We start from the raw sequence: 19,476 nt of genomic DNA, 5'->3' as shown, positions 1-19,476 counted from the left end.
GCCAAGTCAATCACCCGATCTGAACCCAATTGAGCATGCCATTTATATGCTGAAAAGAAAACTGAAGAAAAAAGGGGACTGGCCCCGGAAAAAAAGCATAAGCTGTATTACAGGCCTGGCAGCATCACCAGAGAAGACGCCCAGCAACTGGTGATATCCATGAACCGCAGACTTCAAACAGCCATTGCATGCAAAGGATATGCAACAAAATACTGATCATGACTACTTTCATTTACATGACATTTCTGTGTCCCAAACATTATGGTGCTCTGAAATGGGTGGACTATGTATGAACACTGCTGTAATTTCTACTGTTAAACTAAAATGTATAAAAATGGCTTTTATTAAAATCTGACAATGTGCACTTTAACGACATGTGATTTTTTTTCTATTACAAATCTCAAATTGTGGAGTACAGAGGCAAATAAATAAATAATGGGTCTTTGTCCCAAACATTATGGAAGGCACTGTGAGGATGAGGAATGTTAATGCTAAGAATTAAGCATGTTCCATTTAAGCACCCAGTTCTCGGCATGCTGAACTTAAACAAAAAGTGAAGCTCACTCAACTCCATCTCATGCTTCAGATGCACAATCCATCTTTCATTCCCTGCACAACCATCTGCTGAATTCATCAGCTCTAGTTTGTCCACTTGGTACTGCACTAGATGGGTTCTCTTGCAGCACGTAACCAGAATAAAGGCCGTGATTTGAACTGTCCGTCCCTGAAGATGAAAGGTTAGTGTCTTTTTCCACTGCTTTACTGTGGTATATTCTTACCTTCCCACAATCTGATTTAACATTTTAGATTGTAACATCCTAGTTCTAGACTACCATAAATCCAGCAATTCGATCTATTCTCTCAGTTCCCCATAATCCTTGACCTTTAATCATGTCCATCAAATCATTTAAATTCCAGGGAATACAATCATATAGTGCAATATCTCAATGTCTAGGTAAATCAACTCTGTACTCCAAGCCAAATATTTCCGTATGAAAATATGGTGTCCAGCTTTGTCCACGATGTTCCAAAATCTGATTGATTTTAGGCTTGTAGTGTAGCTTCTATACACTTGTTCTTCAGTTCTGTGCTGTAAAATTAATACACAGCAACTCATACTTGAAAGTTCTGTCCCTCAATTAACAAAGATTATTGGTATCTTTGCAAATGCACACTAATTTTAGTGTTACTAAAAACTACAACCAAAGCTTATCATGACTAAACACAATCCTACTTGCACCTGTATCCATCAAAGCAGGACATTTGAGAGGAAAAGCAATTGGTCATTGAGGTAATGAGCCAATGACCCAAAAAGGAGCTATGATTTCTGGTTTTGCTTTAATTCACTTCCAATTGCACCTGGATTGTTGAATCCTGGTTCATTTACAGAGTGAGAGGGTTAATTATCTAGCTGCTTGATACTACTTCAGTAACTGGACGAGTATAAAGCAACCTTACTAAACAGTACAGCAGTTTCTGATGGACCACTTGCAATTAAGTCATCTGCACCCAGGTTTCTATATTTAAGTATTGTTTTAACCACTTTCCTTCAGTAACAATGGGTCCTTATAGAGATTCAGCGGGTGCATTGTTTCCACAATTATTTACATGGGAACTCATACTCTGCATGAGTACTGGAGTTTATTTTATTACAGAAGTTGTGATTCTTTTGGTGTGGATGGAATGGAGTGTGCAAAGTTGCAGGAATTTGGATAGACTGCTTGTTTATCATCATTCTCTTAATTGAGTAAGTTACACTAGGAAACTCTAATGTATTGTCTGCTGGCCAAACATCAGACCTTGCCTTCATAGCACTTGCACAGTTTCTGTTTCTGTGGAACAATTTATTTTTGCCTGAGTAAAGATGGCTTGTCAATTTTGTAATTATGTAATCTAGTGAAAATTGAATCAAGAAACTGGTTGATTTATCAAAATGGTTAATAAGATATATTCCGAAAATTGAGCAATGATAGGGTATCTGATGGATGGCCACTGACTTGAAATGTTAACTTTTTTCCTCGTCTTTAGATGCTGCCTGACCTGCTGTGCATTTCAAGCAGGTGGATCCTCTTAAACTCTCAAATTATGCTGCCCTTGAGCAAAGTCCTTAACCATGTGAGTTTTCCATGACAGATTCCTTTGTGGCTGAAGAAAACCCTCCTTTATTTGCCTGCCTATATATTGTTATTTACCATTACAGTGCTTATCTTCGCTCCCCTCTGAGCGGGCTACTGTGCCTTAAGCATGTTTCCCAATTCAGATTTTTCTTCCTTGCCGGAAAGCGGAACCTGCATTACTTCATGTGGCCTCACTCCTACCTGACTTAATTATGTCCTTTGGAGGAATGATAGACTGACCCAGAAGATTTAAGATGCATGGGATCTAAGGTGAATTCATTTGGACATAACATGGATTGGTTAATAAATTTGTAGACAACACCAACATTGAAGTTTTGGACAGTGAAAGGCTGTCAAAGTATATAGTTATAGAACAGCTGCAGAAATGGCAGATGGAGTTTAATTCACGCAAGTGTATGGTGTTGCAGTTTGGGAGGTGAATGTAAGGGTAAAATGCAGTTGATGTCACGAACCTTAACACCTTGTGGGAGCACAAATATAAGAGTGGCAGGGCAGGATAATACAAGGCAGATGATATGCTTGCCTTCATTGGTCAGGGCATTCAGTATAAGAGTTGAGAAGTTATGTTAGAGATTCATCGGACTTTGGTTAGGCTGCATTTGGAGCAATGTGTGCAGTTCTGGTTGCCCCATTTGAGGAAGGAGATGGAGGTTTTGGAGAAACTGCAGAAGTGGTTGTACAGAATGTTGCATGAGACGTTTGACAAACTTTTATTGTTTTCTCTTGAACATCAAAAGTTGGGGGGAGGGAGACCTGACAAGTGCAGGTGTAGACAAAAATTGCTGGAGAAACACAGCGGGTGAGGCAGCATCTATGAAGAGAAGGAATATGCGACATCTGGGGTCAAGACCCTTCTTCGGACTGATGTCGGGGGGGTGGGGTGTGTGAAAAATACAGGTGTACCTAGCTTAATGCTATCTGCTATGGCCTGCACTTTCAATTTAGAGTTATTATTCCAGTGCATGTCTTGGTGTTAATGATTGCTGGGGTATTAAAAGGTAGCTTGGAGGTGTTTTTGAAAGTGCTGCTGCAGCAGAGGGGCAATTATCGGTCGGAGCTGCTGGGTCAGGTGTGCAGAGGTGTTTAAGGGTCCACTGTGGTTGTGCCTATGGGGTTGCTGACTCCTGCCATATGAGTTGGAGTGATTTCTACCGGCCACCAGGAGACAGAAGGATGGCAGGAGATTGAATTTGCCGGCTTCTGCAAGGCTTGATGTGCCGTCTACTGAATGAGTACAGGTGATTTTCGCTGGCGATCGGGACGGGGGTGCATGGGGCAGGATTTGTCAGCTTCTATGGGTTAGTGTTTCATAGTTCTCCCAGTTGGGTTTATGGCTAAGCATAGGCAGGTTATGGTCCAACGTTCCCCCGGACCCAAGGAACTGCAGATGCTGGTATCTTGCATAGAATGCAAAGTGCAAGTAATTCAGCGAGTCAGGCAGCATCTCTGGAAGTGCTTGGATTTGTGCCGGGAATCAAAGCTCCAGTCAGAGAATCAGGACTTTTCAGGTCTGTTTTTATACTGGAGCCGTTAATCGAATCATCAAGATCGCATCTTTGTTTATACTATATATATGTTTTGTTCAGCGCTTCCATTTTCTAGGAATGTATATACAAAATTATGTTTCTCCATACAAAATTATGACAGGCATAGATAGGGTAGAAATGCCAGACTAGAGGGAATAGCTTTAATGTGAGGGTTTTTTTACACAATGTCTGGAAAATGCTGCCAAGTGTGGTAGTTGTAGACACAAACATGGCATTTGAGGTTTTTAGATAGGCACGTGGATATGGAGGAATATGGATATCCTGTATTTGTACACTGGACAGGTTGATTGTAATCATGTATAGTCTTTGCTGGGATAGCACGCAACAAAAAAAGCTCTTTACTGTACCTCAGTACACGTGATACCAATAAACTAAATTAAACTAATCATGTGCAGATAGCGGAGATTAGTTTAACTTGGTACCGTTTTTAGCACAGCCATTTTTGGCTGAAAGCCTTTTCCTGTGCTGTAGTATTCTATGCTTTCTCATATCCTTGTATACCTGATTACAGCCATGATCCAGGCCAATACCAGTGGATGTGACTGCTGCTTGTATCAAACTTCCCAGTTCTATATTCTTTTTCCTGACCCGTTACCTGCTATCCAGGCATTCTTTGTAGAGATGACGATGGGGAACATTGCTTGAGCGTTTACTTGTTTTCAAACTGAACTATCAAAAATTAATTAAACTTTTATAACCCTGTAATGTTTTTATTAAAAGAAATCACCTTCAGCTAAATACAATACAAAATTTAGAATCTTAATGTTTGAAGATCCCACAAACAAATAGTGACAGTGGATCCTGCCTTGCCACCCAACAGCTAGTTGCATTGCTGACCCTATATCCAACTTCAGTATAGCATTAAAGTTCCAGCCTGCAGCAGTAAAAGCTGTCAAATGCTATCCATTGAGATAAATCCCTAAGCACTGATTCAGTCTTTGCAGATTGCAGATTGTTCACTAACTGTTTAAACAGCTTGTTTAATGACAAACTATAAGAAAGCTGAAATCCATAAATTCTAAACGCTGAACTAAATTTAAAAATGAATATTATTGATAAAGAATAGTTAATGTAGAACATGAATTGAGAATCAAAATGTTTCACTTCAGACATTTGTATAATTTCACTGAACAAAGCCAAATGGGCTGGATTCAAGAAATTACTATTTTATACTCCGTGATGACATAATTGAAATAGGCTCCACTTAAGGGAAGCCACAGTATACAATTGGCACCAAAAATGCTCGCGCCCTTGAGCACCAAGACAATTTCCTGAGAGTTTAACATTACCTAGTTCACTTGTTTCTATAACTCAAATAAGAAAGATGATGAGCTGAAGTGCCAAGATATTTTTCCATGAAAAAGGCATTACATTTTCAACTTTACAGGCTACCAAAACTATAATAATTAGTGAGAATATAAAGAAGATTTTATTCCTCAGTTGCTGTTACCACTACACTGTGAGCTGCAGCAATCGATGCAAAATCATCTTCTGAGCATATCGAACCTGCAGGGAGTCATGTTCCTGTTTACTAAGCTGCCGATAGTTCTCCACATTAGCCAATGTGGCTTCCTCTTCCTTTAAACCCGAGCTGTATGATTTTAGCCTCATTCTCACAGTGTTGTGTAGAAGTTGCTTCCAGGCTGGCTTCAGTTTGGGTATTACAGAATTGGTAAGACTGGAAATATCATCATCTTCCTCTTCTTCCTCCCACCCATCATTGGCTTTGTATTCTTCAAATTCTTCCATCGTCATACTCAAAACCTAGTTATTGTCCGGAAAAAAATAGTATCAATGAGTCTGCTGTGTTCTCTACCAGCTGTAATCTGTAATCAGTCAAAACATCACTTTATAATCAAAAGTAAAAGCTCCCGTACATACACATAGCAGGATCAAGTTGGGTCCCTTTTGTCTGTGCTGGCCTTTTAAAACTTTTCCAATTAATTCAACTCTCACTACATTTTATCAATCTGCTTTTATCCACTCAGGTTGTCCTTTTCAGATGCGTTTCCAAAAACTACAAACCAAATATAAGGCAACATGTCCGCAGAAAGAAGTATCAACTGCACTACCACAAATGCATAGCTTTTCCAGAGTGCCAACAAATGTATGCTAGACCCAGAATACCCACGTAATAGGGGCCCAGTAGCAGGGTGTCCTCACCTTCAGAGTACTGTAAAGTTCCTCCTCTGTTAGGACTCCAGACTGGCCGATAACAAAGTCTCCCTCTTCTCCAATTACTTCCAACTCCGTCAGGAATTCCCACTTTTCTGCCAGCAACTTTTTCTCCTCTTCTGTCTTCACAGCTAAAACACAAAGAACATTCTGGTAATGTCTCTCCTCTACATCGGATCTCTAGAGCATACTGGACTGGATACCTTGCTCCAAGACCAACCTTGCATGGCAGCATCATACACTAGATGCATCTCGATATCTAGGGCTTCGTGTGTGTTACTGGGGTAGGGTTGGGTGAACCCGTACATGTGCAGGAGTTGCCAGTTTGCAAGCTGACCATAGGTGTTAAATATCTCTTCACCTCCATTGATCTTCTTGATGGAGACCATTTTCAAACATTCCTGTAAATACAGAGCAAACATATAATTACCCACAGATAGCCATGGGGTGAATGGGGATCCTCAGCACAGTTTTGTACGTGGGAGATAGTGTCTCATGAATCGGGTTGAAGTTTTTTTAAGATGTAACCCAAAAAGGTTGAGAGCACAGTTGTAATTGCTGCCAATATGGATTTCAGCAAAGCATTTAACAAGGTTCCACATGGTAGACTGCTCTCGGAGGTTACATCGCATGGGATCCAGGTAGAACCAGCTGACTGGATAGAAAATTGATTTTGTCACAGAGGGTGGTAGGTATGTGGAATGAGCTCCAATTGAGACAGAATAACAACTTTTAAAAAACATTTCTATCCTATTCCCCCCCCCCCCCCCCCCGTCCAATTATTTCCCACCTACGTCCAAGACACATCAGAATCCCTCCAACTCTTTAATAAGTTTCACTTTTTAGATCCCCAGTCACCAATTTTACCACGGATATTCAGTCCCTCTACACCTCCATCCACCACCCGGAAGATCTCATGGCCCTGTTTTTTTCCCTTGCATAACAGAGACTGAACTAATTTCCCTCTACTAACACACTCATCACCCTCAACAACTTCTCTCTTGACTCCTCTGACTTTCTCCAAGTTAAAGGTGTAGCCATGGGCACTTGCATGGCCCCAGCTATGCCTGCCTTTGAATTGGTTATGTCGAACAGTCCTTGTCCCAGGCTTATACTGGTCCTATTACCCAACTCATTCTTGGTACATCGACGACTGCATCGGCACTGCCTCCTGCACCCATGCAGAACTCATGAACTTCACCACTAAGTTCCACCCTGCCCTCAATTTCACCTGGACCATCTCTGACACCTCTCTCCCCGTTCTTGATCTCTTTCTCAATCACAGGAGACAAACTTATCGACCGACGTCTACTACAAACCTACCGATTCCCGCGACTCCTTGGTTCACTCATCCCTTCCCACCCAAACCACCCCCTCCCCACTAACTTCCCCTGCAACTGCAGGAAATGCAATACCTGTCCTTATACTTCCTCCCTCAACTCCATCTAGGGACTACGACAGTCCATCCAGGAGAGACAGACGTTCACATGCATCTCCTCTAACCTCATCTACTGCATCCTGTGTTCCCGATGTAGGCTACTGTACATTGACGAGACAAAGGGTGGACTCGACAACCATTTTGCTGAACACTTGCACTCGGTCTGCTAAGATCTACAGGACCCTCTGGTTGCTAACCAACTCCCTTTCCCATTCACACACTGACCTTTCTGTCCTGGGCCTCCTCTATTGCCAGAGCGAGGCCACATGCAAATTGAAGCAACAGTGCCTCATATTTTGCTTGGGTAGCTTACAACCTAACAGTATGAACACTGGATTCTTTAATCTTAAATAACTTCTACATACATTTCCCTCCCTCCACTAAAAGCCCACTAACCAAGTCCACAGCTCGCAACGATGTATAGTGATCACACCATCAATGGCCAATAATCGGCACATCAGGGACCTTCCTTGCCCGAAGTCATCTGTTGCTGGTCCCAATTTGTCCTGTTTTTCCCCCACGCACAACCCCCCCCCCCCGCCACTGCATTCAGTCTGAAGAATGGTCCCGACCACAAGATGTCATCTATCCAGTTTGTTCCAGGGATGCTGCCTGACCCCCTGACACACTCCAGCACTTTGTGTCCCTCTTTGGTATGAACTAGCATCTGCAGTTCCTTTTCATTACAACATTTAAAAGACATCTGATTAGGGACACGGAAGATAGAGCTAATGTAAATGGTCGTCATGGGGAAGCTGGGGCCCCCCCGTTTCCTTGATGTATGACTATAACTCTCAGCACCCCCCTCCCTTGCCCACTCACCGCTGTAAATTCCAAGTTAGCATTGTGATTGGCCACATGATTCAATATGTCTGCCATGGGGACCATCATGGGAGGGTTTAGAGACTTTAATTCTTCATCTTCATCTTCATCTGGCTCCTGGAAACTAGAAATTAAAAAAAAATAATCTAAGTCCTACTGAGTTTTGCTCCTTTCTGTGCTCCACTGTAAGAGGCAGTGATTCTGGACAGGTCCTAACTGCCTGGATTTCTATTCACCAATGCTGCCTGACCTGCTGAGTAGCTCCAATATTTTTTGTTTTATTGCAACAAAGGCATCGGTCCCATTGGCAGAAGCTCAAGAAGGGTTATGGTCAAAGGTGTGTAAATAGACTGCACTCTCATCAGCTGCCTTTCCATACACAGAATGAGTATTGAAGAAACATTTATACAAAGCCTACCTCAGATTGTCACCACCACATTCCCTGTAAGCAAATGTGGCAGGCCAGGCAGTTAAAGCCATTAACAAATTTCTAAACAAAATCATTTATTTTCTTCTGTGACTGGCAAAGCCTGTATTTGTTTTCAAACCCTATAGGGCTGGCAGACGGGACAGACGGGCTTGCTCACTGACTGCTAATTTAAGTAAGTTTCAGAGTGTAAGGCAGCTTTTCAGATCGACTCCAACTAACCAACATCCAAGTGACATTGTCAAGCAGGGATGGCTGGAGAGCATTCTCCTCTCTAAAGCATACAGATGACCATGACGGCTGGCCCAGGGCCAGGTAGGGAATGCCTTCACCTGTAAGCCATAACAAACGCCACCAGCTTCTTGTAAAGGTCCAGGGTGTGCTTGCGTGGGTCAAAGGTGTCGGGGTGGGATTTCATGAAAGGCAGCACTATGCTGTCATACTCTTCTTCGATGTTGATCAGGTCTTTCTCCACTGCCACTGCCACACCCGTGCCCAACAGCAACCTGTTCCTCTCCTCCTCAGACCTGCACAAGCAAACACAATAAATCAAAGTACTCCTTACATTTTCTCCCCTAACACCATTGCTTCTCACCCCAAAGCCCAACATTCACTGGGGAAACAGATGTATTCACACCTACGCGGGTTTTCATTTTGAGCCAAATTATTGATTGTTGTTAAAAAGAAATTGAAGTATGGCGGGCATCCCAATTTACCCAAAGTCTAATCCCTATTCCTGGTTTCCATTTTACATCAATAGGTTCCTGGTGCATCATCGGTGTTCTTTTTGTCCCTCATCCCAGATCCTATCTGACACCATCCCACCACCACAGTGTGTTGATTCGAGATTACTACACTGGTTCAGTAATACAGTGCTTCCGTTAAATCAAGACAAGACCAAAGCAAGCATCTGTGCTACATATCCAGCAGCGAGGCACGGGATGGCAGGGGCAAGAAGACCCAGTGCCAGCCTCCACACCAACTTACATTCCTTTCGCTGAGCTCGGTCAGCAGCAAGACTGTCAGCGCTGGGTTCACAGTATCTCCCCACCTCCACCAATTAGCCCTTACCAGAACATAGGGTGGTGAAGGGTGCAGAAGCCAGGCCACAAGGAGAAATAAGACTTCCAACAGGACTCATCATTGGTGATCTCGAACATCATGGAAAGCAGGAGCGGCACCCATCCCGACCGGCTCTCCAACGCTGCCTCTTCTGTAACAGACCTGGAGGTTACAGCACTGACTGACGCCCCCAGCACACACAACCCCACCTTTCAGGCTCCTAATGATCAAGCAGACCTCAGTGGCCTGGATACCCTGGACAAATACACTTGCTGCTTGGTTTAGAATAAAATTGTGACCAGTTCAATTCAGTAAATAGATTAAAAGTGGGGTGGAGAGGTTTGATTTGTTAAACTTATTCAGTGAGGAACTCAGCCCCACAAATCAAGTGGAAGGCAACTTAGGTCAACAGGGCAGTGATGGATGCCACTTAACCCGAGGGCTTTTTGCTACACCAGATGGACCACACAGCATCCTTTCTAATCAACTCCGTATGTGCTCAGAGGAGGTGGACCATGTAGCCCATGCTCTCCAGAACTGGAGTATCTTATGGTGAAGTGTTGTCCCCACTACCTGCTGTGGGAATTCTATTTAGCTATCCTGACAGCAGTCTACATTCCACCCCAGACTGATTCTAAGATGCATTAGAGGAATTACATACCATCACCAACAGCCCTGTAACCAAGGCCTTGTTCATAATAGCCACAAACCTCCAACAGGCCCTACCTCAGAAGTGTGCTACCAAAATACTATTAGTGTGTCTCTGCCTGACCAGGGGCCCAAACACCCTAAACCACTGTTGTACAATCAACAAAAAAATATACCTCTCCATTCCCGGAATGCACTTGGGTAAATCTGATCACTTGGCAGTGCTTCTACTCCCTGCTTACAAGCAGGAACTGAAACGAGAGGATACGGTACCAAAAGTCGTGCAGTGCTGGTCCGAGGAAACAGATGACACCCTTAGAAATAGAATACGAAACGTGCCGAGACAAAAACTGAAGACAGTAAGGAGAGGCTGAACAAGTCTTACCAGATGAAGAATTACACTGATACACATAGATGATGAAATATGGGAGAAGACTCGAATACTGTAGATCATTCCTCAACTGGGAACTGTAATCCCACAAAACCTCTCAAATCCACTTGCAGGAAATTAATACCAGTTTCCTCTCTCGGCCCAACATCCCCAGCAAGGAGGCCAATGGTGACTCCATGAGGCAGATCACCATTTACATGCAAAACACCATCAGACCCCCGAATTAGATGATTCATTCCAAACTGTGCCATAGGAAGCGATTACCAGCTGGACTTTGGAAACATTAGGATGTTCTCAAAACCTCCTTAAAGCATTGTAATATCCTCACTCCTGGGAGTCTCTGACCCACCACCATGGCGAGGGGAGCAACAGCGTTCAGGGTGGTGTGGAGAACCGAGTATGTGTAGCACGAGTACATAGAAGCCCAGTGTTCACAGTACACACACTCACAAACTCCCCACAGTCAGACTCCTCCTGGCTCAAGAAGAGTGCAAGTCCCACAGTGGACTTTCAGTCACCTCCCTACGCACCAGTGGAATTTAATGAGGACATTCAGTTACATCCAATTAATCTTGTCCTAGTTCAAGGCACAGCAGACAATTGCAAAATTGATGATTCGTCAAAGGTGAAAGATGAAATGCAAGACTTTCGCATCTCTCGTAAGGTTCAATGTCGCACCAAGCAATACATTGAAACTAGCCCCATTGGAAGATGGCCAGTGCCAAGTCTGGTTAATGTACCTTTCTTCAGCAGGTCACGTATCACTGTGGTGTGCTGACTGAGGAGTGCTGACCTGGGAACGGAAAACAACACCTCTCCTTCTTCAACGTCTTCCTTTGCCACCAGCCCATAATCGGCAACTGTGCCCTCTTTACTCACATATACCTGAGGGGTCAGCAAACACAAAAAGTGTGGGACGCAAACACCAATGACAAAATCTTTTAAAATGTGTGTATAAATCAGGACACTGTTGGTACCCAAGACCGCAAACATAGAGCACTTGGTAAAAGATATGGGGAAGAAATTAGAACTTTTGTAAGAAGTTATCGTAGTCACATGAAGTCGCGATAGAATACGATTCCATGGGAACTTTCAAAAAGCATGTGCTCATGGAGAATTGAGTTTGCACCTATTTTGGAGACGTATGGAACTGAATCCAAATGAACCTTCGATGAACTAGATGACCAGTTTGTACTAAGAGAAACCATGTTATGAAGAGCAAATGTAGTAGAATAGAAACAATTATTACAAGGCTAAGGGGGTTTGGCAGAATCTGCGTCAACTAACCACACTTGTTCAAATCCACCATTACCAGATGAATTCATCCTAGGCCCTGTGTTACAGCCTTAAATATTTCACTGATTGTGTTTGGGAATGAAACATTATTCATACAGAGCAGACAAAGGCCCCTCATCCCACCACGTTCATGCCAACTGTGATGCTTATCTATGCTAATCTAATTTGCTTGCATATTTCCCTCTATGTCTTTCCCAAGTAGCTTCCCAAACATCTTTTAAACATTGCAGACACAAAGAATAGCACATGCTGGTTTCGCTGGAGTAACTTAGTGGCTCAGGTTGCATCTCCTGACGATATGGATAGGTGCCGTTTTAGGTCAGGACCCTTCTACAGCCTTTCATTTGGATTGGTACTGAGTAAGCAGAGGGCTGTGTGTTCCGAGGGGTGAGATTGACATGGGTAAGGGGAGAAGTCAATATGGTTGATGTCTTGCCGGCAGTTGAAAATAAAAGAGGGTAGAAGAGCGACAGGGGGAGAACTTGAGGAGAAGGATTGTTGGAGATGGAAAAAGGGTTGTCACTGGGAGGCGAGGAGTCCTCGACAAAGAGGCAAAAGAAGAAGAGCACAACATGATGACGGGCTCGGAACCCATCGGAATCCCTTTTCATCTGTGCTTGAATTGCCTCATATTGTGTTTTGAATTGAATTCTCTTTAATTTGTGTACTAGTCATGTCTCTACTATTTATTTCATTCCGCTTACATGTTTTTCCTCTACTTGCTAAATTTTTGTAAGGTGTCCTTGACTCTTGAAAGGCGCCCATAAATAAAATGTATTATTATTATTATTGAGGTATGAACATAGAGGTATAAATGCAAGGCATCTGATAAGGACTGACGATTTTGCTTTGGAGAGGGGGCAGTCAAGGGGGTGGTGAAAACTTGGATCTGAGAAGGGTCGGGGAGGGGGGGGGGGCTGAAAGTGGCTCGGGAGAGGTACTGTGCAGGAAGGATGGGGGCTCAGAAAGGAGGAGGGTGTAAGGGATGGTGTAAGAGTAGGGGCAGAAGTGACAGGGTTAACATTGGGGGAAGAACAATAGGATCCAGTGGTGTTGATATTAATGTCCTCGATTGGAAGGGGAGAGGAGTAGGACCCAGGAGAGTTAGTCAAGAAGTAGTTGAAGCCAGCATCTTGGTTGGGGGAGCCACTGAACCTAGCTGCGTCGGCAACCCAGGCCTGCTAACAGCCGGAGGGGAGGTGAAGATTAGCGGATGTTGGTGCCGCCGGCATTGGAGGCAGTGAGCGACATTGGGGGCACCCTGTACACCCGAATAAAGATCCCAACCCAAAGCGTCACCTAGCAGAATGCCCAATTTCTTCTTGTAATTAAACACCTCCATTCTAGGCAGCATCTTAGTGAATCTCTTCTGAACTCCTTAAGCTACTGCTTTTCACTGCATTTCTTAAGCTACCACATCCTTCCTGTAATGTGGCAATCAGAACTCATTGGTGCCATTGTCTTGTTGCATGAATTGTTTGTTACATTCAATAAAGCAAATGATGCAGTCAGGTCATATTATGGTATATTTTATGAACAAAGTTTTTTTTGGGGGGGGGGGGTAGTTTTGTCAATCGGTTAAACAGAAATGCTGTCCTCACAAGGACTAAGCAGAGTCCTCCCCAATCCCCAGCTAGCAAGTATCCTGTCCCCAAGTGCTTAATGGTCAAAGAGCAACTGGAAATTCGCCACCTGCTGCAGTCACCACATTTTAATTGCTTACTTTTACTTTATAAGTTTCCCAAAAAAGTATGAAAGATAGCCAGCTTTCTCCATCTCACCTTTGAGCTGAGGTGCAGGCCTGACTGCTTGCACCAGTTCAAGAACTGGCTCAGTGCTTCATCAGTACCTTGGTCCAGGTCCGTGGGCCTCTCTGCAGTCTCAACCTACAGAGCACAGGAAACATCACAAAGATGAGAGCACATACGCTGCCTTCACTTGTCTCCTGGCTCTGTAACACTGCTTATGGGTTTCAGCCCAATTCCTGGCAAGTCTGGACGTAGCTATTTCCATGATCGAACGGCATTGGTTTTAAAATTGGTCTTGATAGCCCCAGAAGAGAAAAATCAGCCAATTGACATAATTCCTGGTTAAACCAGCCAGGGCACTGGTTCCCACAGATAAGGGGGATAGGGGGGGTAGCAGCGTTTGACAGCCTCATGATTGAAGGTATCATTCAACTTAAAACAACACACCAGCTGATGGAAAATCCTACAGGGTTTTAAAGGATGGATCAGGGAGAGTGTTTCCCCAGGAACAGCAGTTGGGTCGCAGTCTGAGAATAAGGTGAGTTATTTATGACTTGGATGAAAGCAGAAGAGTGGTAGAGCTGCTGCCACACAGCATCAGAAACATGGTGGAGTTTGCATACTACCCCTGTGACTATGAGTTTCCACCGGTTGCTCCGGTTTCCACCTAGATCCCAGAACATACCAAGTTGGTAGGTTCATTGGTTACTGTAAATTTCTTCTCACGTATAGATGAGGCGGAGGATCTAGAGGGAGTTGTCGGGAATGTGGGGAGAATAAAATGAGATTAATGTAAATAGGTGTTTGATGATTGGCACGGACTTGATGGGCCTGTTTCCATGTTGAATAAATTATTCAAAATTTCTCCACCCAGAATGTGGTGAACTGTACAAAGTCTCTGCTCAAGAGGCTGCGTTCCTAAATTAATTCCTGGCTGTCTAGGCATTAAAGGATGTGGAGTTGACGGAGAACAGCCATGGCTTGGACAAATAGTGGTGCAACTGGACGGGCCAAGTGATCTGCCGTCATGGTGCTGGTTTGAACAGCGACAGCACCTCACGGCGCCACCGAGTTACAGCTCGCCCTGCTGCCCCCACCCCCCAGGAACGAGGAGCAGATGGAACCAGCCCGACCCCCACCTCTCCATGACCCGCTACCCAAACCGATTAATCACCCCCCCCCCAAACTCATCCCCCCTCCGAGTCCTCATTCTGTCGATGCTGCCCGACCTGCCGAGCATTTTCAATGGTCTCCCCGTCTGCTGCCATCCTCTCCCACCCCGCGTTCTTCCCTTTCCCCCAAACTAGCCTTGCACCCCTCCCCCTCCAGCCCTCCCCCCCCCCCTCCCCCAGCCTCCCTCCCCCCTCCCTCTCCCCCAGACTCCCCCCCCCCCCACCCAGGAGGGATTGGGGTCGCACCTTCGGCCGCTTGGCCCGAGACGCCATTTTGCGGCTTCTGCTTGGCCGGGTCACGCCGATCACTTCCGGTGGCAGGGCGAACACGCGGGCCCGCCTCTTAAAGGGCCAGGCCTCCCTCCTCTCCTCCCCCATCTCCATCCCTCCCCCAGCCCTATTTCCCTCTCTCCCCCGCCCTATCTACCTCCCTCCATCTGTCCTCCCTATCTCTCTCTCCTCCTCGTCCTATCTCCCACCGGCCCTATCTCCCTCCCTACATCCTATCTCCATCCTCCCTCCCTCCCACCTCTCTCCTATCCTTCCCCCCTATCTCCATTCCTCCTCCATATCTCTCTCGCCCCCACTTTCAGGGAAGCTGGTGGATGGGGAAGCTTTTATAAATCATCCGAAGACAACTAAAAGGGTTTCGGCCCGAAACGTTGCCTATTTCCTTCGCTCCATCGATGTTGCCGAACCCGCTGAGTTTCTCCAGCATTTTTTGTGCACCTTCGATTTTCCAGCGTCTGCAGTTCCTTCTTGGACAACTAAAAAGGTAGTGAGAAAAGATTAAATATGAAGGTTGGCTGGCCAAGAATATGAAAGATACTAAACGTTTTTACAGATACATATAAATAGTAAAATAAAGGCAAGAGTGGACATTGGACTGTTGAAAAATGACGTTATAGTAGTAGTAAGTGGTCTTCTTCTTCTTGCCTATGGCGTGTACAGCCTAAAGTTGTAGGACAACTTGTTCTATTTGATCTTATTTGATTGTGCACACCAGGTTGATTGCATTTGTTGAAACAGGGTGGACCACGTGATGGTTGCAATCTCCCACAGTAAGTGGTCTGAAGAAGGGTCTCGACCCCAGAAACGTCTCCCATTTCTTCTCTCCCGAGATGCTGCCTGTCCTGCTGAGTTACTCCAGCATTTTGTGTTTCTCTTAAAGAAGTAGTAATGAGGAACAAAGAAATTGTGGATAAAGTTAATGTTTATTGCGTGAGCCATCACAGTGAAAAACACCAGTAATGTGCCTGAAATTCAATTCAGTCCGGGAGCAGTCACTTTTATTGAGAAGGTGCTTGGGAAGCTGAACGATCTGAAGATGAATGTCACCTGGACTTCATGGATTTCACCCAAGGGTTGTGAAAGAAGTAGCCGTAGATTGTGGAGGCATTAGTAGTGATCTTTCAAGTATCACTGTAATCAAGAATGGTTCCAGAGGACTGGAAAATTGCAAATTTAACCACTGTTTAAGAAGGTTTGAGGCAAAATAAATTATAGGCCAGTTAGTCTGACTTCTGTGGTTGGTAAAATTTTAGAGTCCATTGTTAAGGATGAGGTTTCGGGGTACTTTGAAGCACATAATAAAATAGGGCAAATTCAGCATGGTTTCGTTATGCGGAGATTTTGCCCGACAAATCTTTTCAGAAGGCCTTTGATAAGATGCTGTACGCGAGGCTTCTAAACAAGATAGGAGCCTATGGTTTTGGAGGCTAGGTAGTAGCGGATAGAAGATTGTCTGACTGGCAGAAGGCATACATGGAGCTTTTTCTGGTTCGCTGCCGGTGACTAATGGTGACATATATGTTAATGATCTGGATAGTGGAATTGATGGCTTTGCGGCCAGGATTGCAGATGATACGATGGGAGGCTGCTGAAGGGCTTGGGACAGGTTGAAGAGAGGGCAAAGAGGCAAATAGAATACAGCGTAGCAAAGTATATGGTCAAACACTTTGGTAGAAGGAATAAAGGTGTAGACTACTTTCTAAATAGGAAGGATTCAGAAATTGGAGACTTGGGAGTACTGGTGCAGAATTCCCAAAAGGTTGAGTTGGTTGCAAGAAAGGCAAATGTAATGCTAGCATTCATTTCGAGAGGATTAGAATGTAAAAGCAATGATGTAATGTTGAGGCTTTATCAGGCACTGGCACATTTGGAATATTATGAGCGGTTTTATCTGAGAAAGGACATGCCGACATTGGAGAGGGTCCAGAAGTTTACGAGGATGATTGAGTTAATGTATGAAGATTGAAGCCTATGGGTCTGTACTCCCTGGAGCTTAGATGGATAGGGGGGATCTCATTGAAACCCACCAGATAATGATCGAGTGGACGTGGAAAGGATGTTTCCAGTAATGTGATAGTCTGGAACTATAGAACACAGCTTCAGAATAAAAGGACATACCTTCAAATTGGAGATGAGCAATTCCTTTATCCAGGGCTGGCCAATCTGCAGAATTAATTGACATGGATGGCTGTGAAGGCCAATATATTTTATGTATTTGTAAGGCAGAGATTGATAGGTTCTTGATTAGGAAAGGTGTCAAAGGTTACGGGGAGAAGGCAGGAGGAAAAAATAGATCAGCCATGATTGAATGGCTGATTCAAATTAATGGACTAATGGGCTAATTCTGCTCCTATGTCTTATGGAGATAAGAAACCTGTTTGCTAACCCTATCATGATTGTAAATTGAATTAATATTGATCAATAAACGGTCGGCATGGACATGACAGACCACATGGGACTGCATATGCACTGTATGATTCTGACTGTCAGAAGGATTAAAAAACAATTCTCCCATGACAGCTGGAAAGGGTCAGCACTTTCAGTCCAACCTCAAAGTGCACAATCCATGGGTTCAAACTCCAGCACATGGACACGTGATATAGAATTGTCCACGTAAAAGCTCCGTATGTAGATAAGAGGTGGAACAGATGGGGGGATGATGATGAGCCGGAGATAGGAAAGGCGAAGGGGGACGAAACTTGGGTGGATAGATACGCAGTGACAGACTCCCACGTCTACTTCGACTATACCTCTTCCCACCCTATCTCATGTAAGGACCCCGTCCTTTTATCTCAGTTTCTTCAGCTCATTACATCTGCTTTTAGGATGAGGGTTTCTGCCCCAGGACCTCCTGAAATGCTCTTTCTTCCATGGTTGATGGTTTTCACTTTTCCTCCTGTTCGTCATGAATGTGGAATTTAAAACACAGAATGATGCATTTAATCCATTTTGCGCACATCTGCTCTTACCATCCCCTTGCCCCAGAAGGAGGAGAGGTAGAGCTCCTCTCATCCTCACCTTTCACCCTACTACTCTCCACATTGAACATAACATATTTTGCCTCATCCACATACTCCAATGGGATCCCACCACGAGCCACATCTCCTCTCCCCCGCTTTCTACAGGGATTATTCTCTCTGAGATTCCCTGCTGCTCTCATCTCCTCTCACCCATCCCTCCCCAATCCCTAGTACTTTCCTCCCTGCAACCATAAGGGGTTTAACACCTGTCCCTCCACACCTCTCACCATTGTACAGGTGACCCAAAACCAAATCATTGATATAAACCACAACGCTATTCACAAGCTTCCAGTCTGTAAAACAAACTTCCACCTTCTCCCTCTGCTTCCTTCCATGAAGCCAATTCTCTAACCAGTCGGTTAGCTCTTGCTGGATCCCATTTGATCTAACTGTCCAGAACAGCGTACTATATGGAACCTTATCAAATGTTCCTCATGTTTACCTTGGATCTTACAACAGTGCAAGACACAGACCAAAGGCTTAGTGAGAATTGGATGAGGAATTACAGTAGGAATTACAGTAACAGGAATTTCAGGGTCATTCCTGCAGATAGTCTGCAACAGATAGCCTGAAAAGCAATCACCCGATCTGTGATAATTTTCTCCATTGTAAAGGACACCAAATTAAGTGCACTAGATAGGATGAAGTACAAGTCAATCACTGCTTCACCTAGAAAGACTGGTGGGAAGTGAGTAAGTGATAGGACAAGTGCTGAATCACCCAAGGTTGCAAGGGAAAGAGAGGGAGAATATGTGTCTTGTGGTGAAATCTATTTGTAGGTGGTGGAAATTTGCTGATAATTATTTCTATCCTTGTTCAGTCATGAGTGAGGAGTGCAAGCAGAGGCACAGAAACGGTGAGATGTGATCAAAGCTTTGTTAATTGCGGTGGTGGGGTAGCCACAGTTCAGGAAGAAGACATATAAGAGGTACATGTATAGAGAGTCCCATCATCAGACTAAATACTACAAGGGACGAAGAAACAGGGAGAGTGTAATAGAACTGGTACGGGAGGCAGGGTGGGATGAAGAATAGTGGAGGTAGCCGTGGAAGTCAGTGGGCTTGTAATGGATGTTAACACCTGGCCTATCTCTGAGATGGAGACAGAGAGATCCAGAATAGGGAAGAGTCCGAGATGGACAGAGTAAAGGTGTGTCGGCAGCAAAAGTAATGAAACTATTCAGTTCTACGGATGCAGGAGGGAGCACTGGTACAGTCATCAATGTAGTGTAAAGCGTTGGAGCTTGCCTTGGTTCGGACTGGAACAAGCACTGTCTCTCAAAAGGACAGGACAGCATTATG

At 44.4% G+C, this 19,476-nt stretch overlaps 1 protein-coding gene across 1 annotated transcript; it reads right to left on the bottom strand.

Moving 5' to 3' along the window:
* Positions 1–4,647: 4,647 nt before the first annotated feature.
* setd6 (SET domain containing 6, protein lysine methyltransferase) lies at positions 4,648–15,211 on the bottom strand. The gene is made up of 9 exons (XM_055648721.1): positions 15,111–15,211; positions 13,726–13,830; positions 11,389–11,533; positions 9,619–9,760; positions 8,880–9,074; positions 8,121–8,244; positions 6,081–6,261; positions 5,849–5,991; positions 4,648–5,449 (listed from the first exon to the last, which is right to left on the bottom strand). Exons 1-9 carry the CDS (start codon positions 15,135–15,137, stop codon positions 5,138–5,140), a joined length of 1,374 nt encoding a protein of 457 aa, XP_055504696.1. The 5' UTR covers positions 15,138–15,211; the 3' UTR covers positions 4,648–5,137.
* Positions 15,212–19,476: the final 4,265 nt, after the last annotated feature.

This window comes from Leucoraja erinacea, chromosome 17 (genome assembly GCF_028641065.1).
Source record: "Leucoraja erinacea ecotype New England chromosome 17, Leri_hhj_1, whole genome shotgun sequence".
Lineage (NCBI taxonomy): Eukaryota > Metazoa > Chordata > Chondrichthyes > Rajiformes > Rajidae > Leucoraja > Leucoraja erinaceus.
Note: the sequence above shows the minus strand (reverse complement) of the source record. Positions and strands in the feature narration are given on the sequence as shown.

What these genes read in the sequence shown, in the direction of transcription:
- setd6 (XM_055648721.1), bottom strand. Translation starts at nt 15,137, where the DNA reads ATGGCGTCTCGGGCCAAGCGGCCGAAG. An exon ending in CTCGGGCCAAGCGGCCGAAG is followed by an intron (nt 13,831 to 15,110) that starts GTGCGACCCCAA and finishes TGTGCTCTGTAG; the next exon opens with GTTGAGACTGCAGAGAGGCC. An exon ending in GCCTGCACCTCAGCTCAAAG is followed by an intron (nt 11,534 to 13,725) that starts GTGAGATGGAGA and finishes CTGACCCCTCAG; the next exon opens with GTATATGTGAGTAAAGAGGG.